The sequence below is a fragment of the Ipomoea triloba genome, chromosome 4, assembly GCF_003576645.1.
Source record: "Ipomoea triloba cultivar NCNSP0323 chromosome 4, ASM357664v1".
In the NCBI taxonomy this organism is placed as follows: domain Eukaryota; kingdom Viridiplantae; phylum Streptophyta; class Magnoliopsida; order Solanales; family Convolvulaceae; genus Ipomoea; species Ipomoea triloba.
In genome coordinates this window covers 15,297,894-15,306,149 of record NC_044919.1, presented here as the reverse complement: position 1 = coordinate 15,306,149, position 8,256 = coordinate 15,297,894, and the positions used below count along the sequence as shown (strand labels likewise).

The 8,256-nt window shown below is 35.6% G+C and overlaps 1 protein-coding gene across 1 annotated transcript; it reads right to left on the bottom strand.

The window, feature by feature from the left end:
• On the bottom strand, window positions 1-8,256 carry LOC116016301 (delta-aminolevulinic acid dehydratase, chloroplastic). The gene is made up of 12 exons (XM_031256505.1): window positions 7,847-8,256; window positions 6,847-6,958; window positions 6,684-6,757; window positions 6,360-6,428; window positions 6,192-6,275; window positions 6,008-6,077; window positions 4,146-4,201; window positions 3,814-3,935; window positions 3,137-3,208; window positions 2,950-3,031; window positions 2,753-2,830; window positions 1-444 (listed from the first exon to the last, which is right to left on the bottom strand). Exons 1-12 carry the CDS (start codon window positions 8,153-8,155, stop codon window positions 277-279), a joined length of 1,296 nt encoding a protein of 431 aa, XP_031112365.1. The 5' UTR covers window positions 8,156-8,256; the 3' UTR covers window positions 1-276.

Below are 8,256 nucleotides of genomic sequence, written 5' to 3'. Positions count from 1 at the left end.
TACTTGTTGTAAAAACACATTTAAAAATATAGTAACAAATTAGTCAATTTATTATATAGGAATATGATTTACCTAGTGCACACTCTAATGGCTTCTCTTGTCATAAAAAAAAAAAAAATAGTCTATTAATTAATGAGCTCACAACATTATATACTCCCTAATAAAATCCGCTTGATATTTTCAATCTCCTCTCTTCCCTCTACCATAAACACTTCTGAGCTAATTTCCATACAAACCCATCAGACTCGTACATGCATTACCGTTACACGTTCAGCCTCATCTCTTCTCTCCACACAAGCATCTAGCAGCTTGCAACGCAAAATATGTCAAAATGATATCAGCACCCGCTCGTCGAAGGCACATTAAAGACTCCAACATGACCCTTTCTTCATCTATCATTTTGAGAGCCCCGCCTGCCTTGATCATGGAGTACTCACCGGAAACCTGAGAGGTAAGCAAAATATGCAGAGGTATTTAATGTGACTTTAAATTTCATAGTTTTGACATCAAACCATTGAAGAGGATTCTATTTATTTTAGGGTGAGTTTACACACTAGGAATGAGAATCAAAATCATAGTTAGTGTTTGGTTCACAACTTTTTAAAACACGACTATGGGATTTGATTACTCCTTCAATTAAAAATTTCATTCCCTAATTAAAAAGAGGTATCATTCCATCTTATTGGTAATCTAATTTTTAAATTTGGATTAGTACTTTTAGATTTTTGTTTTGAATTTTTTTTGTTCATATTAATGCTTTGGATGTCATTATATTCAATTGCCTAGTTTTTTGTTTTTTGTATTTTTAAAACCTTTATTGCCATTATAGGGTCATACACAATCAAACATCAATATTGGTAATCATTCCAATTCCACCCTACTACCAAACATGCAAAATACTTTCACCAAAACTCATTACCATTATCAAGTATTTGATTCCCATTTCGATTCCGATTCCCATGTGCGAACCAAACACCCTTACTTTTCATGCTCTTCCTTTGTTATAATAGTCTAAGCATTTCTACAAATTCTCTCTTATAACCACCTACCTAAAACCCAATTCCTACAGTTAAAGCTTCAACTTCCACACCCTGATTCTCTATAAAACCTAAACCACTTTCAAAATCATTGCTTCAGATCGAATGTAACAAAGTAAAAAAGAACAAGTCAATTAAATCATTTAAATTGGTATTAGAAATTAGGTGAGCATACAAACAAACAAGGCCCAAAATGATACACACATGCATGCCATAATATAACTAGAGATAACCCAACACAAGTTGTTCTAGGTAAAGAACTCAGGAAAGAGGTTGAAAACCAACTTAAAGTCTGGTCACAACTATGTAAGATGGAGTGATGGACTCTACGGAGAAATTTAATACTCCGTAGTAAATATTTCAGTACATGCTTGAAGGCTAAGATTCCAAGAAATGGAGAAACTGCAACTGCAGTTGCCTATTATAAGAATAGAGGGGACAGAGAAGACTGCTTGAATATGTAGTTATCAGTTTATCAGTCATCCTACAAAAACTTAAGGAAAGTGGGAAGTGATCAAACACAAATTCGAAGGTTATGACAATTTCAGTTGGCTTTATGATTGGAAATATTATTACGGAGGCTATTTATTTTATCAGTAGACCGGCAAAAATATTGACAGAAGCACTGCCACCCACTTAATTAGAATTATACCTGTGTGGGAGAATAGAAATATAGAATAATAGACATTCTGATCCATTTCCTACAACTGCTGGCATACCACAACACTAAACATTTAGTCCACCTCCTTTCATGTCAGTCATGGGTGACAACCAAAATTGAAACTAAGGAACCTCTAAAGAGGATAAAGAAATCAAACTTTACAAAATTGAAACAGAATATATGCTCCACAACTTCAACACAACCGAAACTAGAGGAAAGGTGTTGCTTAGTTGCATAAAATGATTGTGCCTGTGTATGCTCTCCCCATGTTATGATTCAGAAAATCAGGAGATTGATTAATTGATTCTAAAATACTTTGCTATTTGAATTCATTTATTTCCTTTATAGATATCAAATAATTGTGGTAAGGAGCCTTAATGATTCTCCTTTCGTTTTTATGTTTTATTTAGTCTTTGTAACCCTCCTATTTAAAGGGTATTTTCATTCTAATAATAAGGACAAGCAAGAAGCTAAGATAAAATCAGATGTAGAAAACTCTCAAAACATTCCCAGTATCTTGTTCCCCAATTAAAGTCATATTTTGCCTTTCCACCTTCGTTCCTTTAATTCATCTCTCAACATAGGCAACCCACAGACAACCTCCAATAACCCTAATCGCCCTGTGAGGCATGCATTCGCCCAAGTACATAACACCCAACACCTTGCATTAAACTTAGCAAAATTGGGACAGAATACATTGTCAACAACTTCAACACCACCATCACTAGAGGAAAGGCACCACTAAGTTTCACAAAACAATTGTGCCTAGAGCATCCTAAAGTGACAATGACATAGATACATTACCCTAAATTTGGTATTCTTGCTCTCTCTAGGGACAAACTGCTCCTTCATCATTTAGTTTATGCTACTGAAAGAGCTCTTAAACTATGTCTTCCCTCTGTTCGTTTGCTCTGATAGCATACAATTTGAGTTGATTACTTACTGAAGTTTACTATTTTTGGGATTGAAACTGTAGGATCATGTATCCAGCTTTGCAGACCTAGTTAAAAATATAATCATAGGGCAAGCAAGTGATATTGAAAGTTTATGATACCTGATATGCAGCTATGGGTAAAGGAGATTTATCTCGTAGAAGCCTTATAATATCCAAGTAAGGCAAACCGGGTTTCACCTGTTTTTAAAAGAAACTAACTTTATTAGGGTAGTGTAGTCAAATAAGAAATTATAAATAAATAGGCACATAATCCATTGTGAACTCGTGGAAGACAATAAAAGCATTAGCAAGACTACCAGGAGAATATCAGCTCCTTCGGACTCATCTTCATGCATCTCAACCAGTGCTTCCCTATAATTTGCTGGGTTCATCTGATAGCTAATGTATAGAAGCCAAAATTGATTCAAAATAAGCCAGAACCCTAAATATTCAATATAATATATTAGTTAAAAGAAAAATAATCCATTTAAGTTAGCTATGTACGTTTTCTTATCTCCAAAACGTGGATTTGAGTCTAATGCTTCTCGGAAAGGGCCATAAAAGGAGCTTGCGTACCTGCAGTATTGTTCAACTCAATAAGATTGGCAAAATTATGCAATACACAAGACTACTAGAAGTCTTGAAGAAGTAAATTAAAAGGAAATATGCATGCTGGGCCTGATTTTAATGTGCCCAGACCTAATTATTTTAGGTTCATTTTAGTATCTGAAAAACTATACTCCACAAAAAGTTCTGGAAACACTCCATTCTACTACAGTGTAAGTCAAATTGAGGTTTTAGTAATTCTAGTTTTGCTAACTTTTATTTACTGAAAAGGTTATAAATACCATTCCAACTCTCCCTATCCTTAGGCATCAGTTCTCAGACATGATTGAGCTTCAATGGAAACTCAGACACAAACTAGCTCCTTCATTCTCCAGAGTTCAGTTGTAACATGCAATTCAACCCTAGCTGTGATACCAATATGGTTAATTCCTAGTGCTTCTATTATCTTTCCTGCTTTTTCAACATTTTCTAAGCAGTTCTACTTCATTTACTGTTCACAGGCACTGTTTTCTACTTTTCTGACCCCTAAGCATTCTGCTTATTCCATACAAGTACGCTTGTCATAGATATCACAATGTCTTTGCAATGATAGAATAGTTTCATTGAGCAATTACTTTGCAGTGTAGGACATTATAGACACATTATGAAATCCTTCAGCATCAAGAGCAGCTCGAATTGCTCCAACACGGCCATCCATCATGTCACTGGGACTGACAACATCCGCTCCTGCTCTGGCCTAATGTAAAGGGGAGAGAAAGCACAAGGTTACATGCAATGGCTTAACCTAGCATGCTTGTTGAGAAAAATACAGATACTCAAGAATTATAACAGTATCTGCAACATGCAATGAAGAAGGAAATATTGTCTGGGAAATAACATTTTTATAATGGGGTAACAACATGAGATGTCTATAGACAGTGAACTAGACATATAAATCTGAAATTACTTGGCTGACTGCCTGCTTACACAACTGGTGCACAGTTTCATCATTCATTATAACTCCTGCAGAACATTGAAGTTGTCAAAATAATTAATTCATCTGAGCCAGAGAAAAAGAAAAAACACAATATCCAAAAACAACTGGCAACTCATTAGCTAAAGTTAAGGATTTTGCATGGCAGCATTGCCTAAAGTTCGCAATCTTTTAAATATTTTTGTGCTTTTTTCATGCGCCACTTAGAAGACAAGTAGAATTTCCCACCACGTCTTAGAAGAAGCATAATGAGTGTGGCCATATTGCAAAGGCAACATCCTTTTCAAAGCCTTTTTTGGGGCCTTCTACGAGCATTATAATGATTCATACCAAACTAGCAATTCTTCATGAAGAATAAAAACTAAACACATCACAGAGGGAATTGCCAAGGGGCTTTCAAGGTTAAATCAAATTTTAGTGCCTGCATGAATTATCTAAACCATAAAAATTCATATGGAAACAAAAAGAGTCTAAATTAGAATCTTGGTGCCATTTTCAATAGTTACATTGAAACCAAAATGTTTAATCATAAAAGTTTGAACAGCTTACACGAACTTGGTGCTAGATTTTAGATCAAAAGTTTCTTTAGCTATGCTGTCACTGAAAAATATGTAGCTTATTTTCCCTCTTTGCTTCCAATACAACAAAAAATTCTCCTAGTAAGGGAGGACAGGCTAGGCAGGGTAAATCATTGAGCTGCTATAGCTCTAGACTCTAGGGTGGGGAAACAAGAGAAGTTTCCATCAAATCTACATATTCAGAGCCATTTAGTATCAAATAATGTAACCCTATGGTTTTTCACTCCTTTCTTATGCCAAAAGCCATTAAAATTAAGTGGCACAATATTATAGGCGTAGGCCCTTAGCATGTAGAAGAAAAAACCATGTAAAAGGTCAGCACGCGAAGGATTTTAGCCTTTCAATTACGAAACTAATGAAATGTCCATTGAATTGAAGATTTGTACAATGGATCCCATGAAGCTCATTTATGGTAATCAAGCAGCTCTGCTTATTGCATCAAATCTAGTTTTTTCGTGAAAGAACAAAACAGATTGAAATTGATTGTCATTTTAGTCGAGACAAAGTTACATCTGGAGATATTACTACTTTTGTAAGCTCAAACAATCAAATAGCTTATATATTTACTAAATCTTTAAGATGCCCAAGGATTGAATATATTTTTAACACAAAGGATTGTGTCTGCCTACGAATGGGTGCCTAATGAAAGGTCAATGGGCCTATATATATTTGTATGTCGTCTCTTCTTTTAGAACACAGAAATATACAACAAAATCTGCCATATTTTTCTACAGTACTGTTTCCTCACCAAACAATGACTTGAAAACTAAGAGGAATTATATCAAGAAAGATGATGTACGTACTAGATCAACAATTCACCATGACACCAAGAAGGCAAGAATCAAACAAAAATTTAACACCCCAAAAAGAAACTTCAATATAAAAATGATTAAGGCAAAGAAGAGAATGGTAAGCCAATGATATAAAAATTTAATCTTGGAAATGGTTTCCGCAGCCCCTTTTCTCCTAGAACAATAATGGGATTTCCAACAATGTCTTGCACATCACTAATGGTCTAGGAAACTGTTATCCAGACAAATATTTTTGTCTTCTATATTATATTTTTAAACTTTAGCAATTTGATTTTTTCAAGGGATTTCTAACCTTCATATTTTTTATATTTGATATTTTTCAAGGGATTTCTAACCTTCTATACGTAATTTCTTTTTAACATCATTGTTTTCTCTCTCAAAAAAAAAAAAAAAAAAATCAGGTTACTTGTATCCTAGACTTCCATGAATACGAAGTACATCTTACCATCCTCCCTAACAATACCATCATGCCCATCAGAGGAATATGGATCTAGAGCAACATCAGTGTAGATAATCTGTTGAAGGCCAAATGAAATATTATAAAATGTCACTTCTCCACAAACACCCAATATATCAATAAATAATTTATTTCAAACAAATGCAGTAAGTTCATTAACAATTTAACATACAAGATCAGGGTACTTGTCTTTTAGCAGTCGTATAGTTCGAGGGACTAATCCATTATCATTGTAGGCTTCATCACCTGTAGGAGACTAAAAGGATAGAAAGCCAATTATGTTGTGTCAAATTGCGAACTCTTAATTTTAGAAGTTAACAATTAATGCATAAGAGAGCACCTTTAAAGCATCTGGAACTTTTGGGAATAGCACAACACTGTTAACACCAACATCCCTAGCCTTTGAAACCTGTTTCGGGATAAAATTTGATCCAATAAATCATGAAATGCACAAGCATATACAATTTATCACTGTATATTTTTTTACTGATTGGTAGAAACCATTATTTGGTAGTTTAACCATTAAGACAAAATTGGTAGAAACCATTATTTGGTTGCTTTTCTACTTTTTAAAAATCTGTGTGTGTGTTGGGGGCAGGTTGGATTGAGGGGTTCAATATCATGTTCATCTTAGTAGAACAAGAATTAGCAAAAGCAAATTTACCTCTTCAATAAGTCCATGCCTCCACCCGAGCCTATAACATCCAGGCATTGCCCCAATAGGTGTGTCTTCTTCACCTGCAAATCATGTAAATATGAAATTCAAAAACACATCATAACTGTGTAGACACAAAAGACCTGCAGATTCTAAACATGTGAATACTCACCCTCATGAATGAAAAGTGGATAAACAAAATTTGCAGGGCTCAAAGTTGTTTCTTGGAATGCAGACCTCATGGCTGGTGACCTACGGTTGCGACGTGGACGCCTATTTAGTGGCTGATGCAAGCAAAATTCAACCACATGAATTGACAAAAAACTTGAAACTGCATATTCTAACTTTTCAGTTCCAACTTCAAACTTATTTCTCACAAAACCAAATTAACAAAGAAAATATGTGAATCCACAGTTATACAAGTACAATACCAATTAATTGGTCCCAATAAAATTAGGAATATAAGCTTTGTATGGTAAGCAAAGCTTCTGTCTTCTTTCCTGTTTTTAGTATGTTCATTTCATCACAATTCACAAACATGACCCTTTGGGATTTCCTAATTCTTTTCATACCATTTCTTCAATTCATGGAAAGGAAAATTGATTGTGATGAACAAGGAAATAAAACCACATTTATTAGTTTGTTTTCAGAAGCAGAAAATATAACTGTTGCAGCTGCTGCCTTAGTAACACTTTGTGTTCAATCACTATCAAGGAATAAGAGGCCAAATCAACTACCGATGTCATCAACTGTGATAAAAATAGCAACTTCTTACACTTAATTCTCATCCAGTTTTTTCCAAGAAGAAACATATTGAACTTGATGAGCATTTCTTTTCATATGGGTTGCTTATCTAAGCAGCCTGTTTAGCAAGTCTCCTATAACGGCTAATAGGCAGATTCTATCTTAGTTTGTTTGGAATTCAGCAAAATAAGTCCAAGCTAGCAGCTAGATGACACTCCGATCCTCCAGGGCCATTGGGAAGTAATAATTAGTCTCATCAAAATTTTGATAAATAATATTTACTTCCCAGTAATAAGACACCCTTTTCTCTTCAATTCGGTTCATTTCTCTACACCTACGTCCAGAATTCATAACAAAAGGACACTTAATCGCTTAGCTGAACCTAAAATTACCACAGCTCTCTAGTTCACTCAGCTGAGCACACTTACAAGAGAAGAAACTACGGGGGTACCAGCCGGGGCGGCAGGCTTGGGCGGCACAGGCGGAGCTTCAGGCACGTTTCCAGCGACGACGGCAGCCTCACATTCGGCATCAGTCATGCCCAACTTTTTCACAGGTCCGGAGCTTCCAGAGCCATTATCAATACTCGACTTGATCAACGTCACAAACCGCGGTCGCCTGGCCCTGATTGAAGGCAGCACGACAGGGGAAAATTTCACCGATGGCTCCGATTTCAGATCGAATTTGAGTGCCCCAACGATACCGGAAGAAGAGCTTGACATCGCGATTGAAGCCATTGAAAATCGCCGGAGCGGTAAAACGAAATTTTATGATCCACTCCGTATGAAATGTAGCAGTAGAAGAGGATAAGTGCTCCTCGTCAAATGTGAAGTCTTAC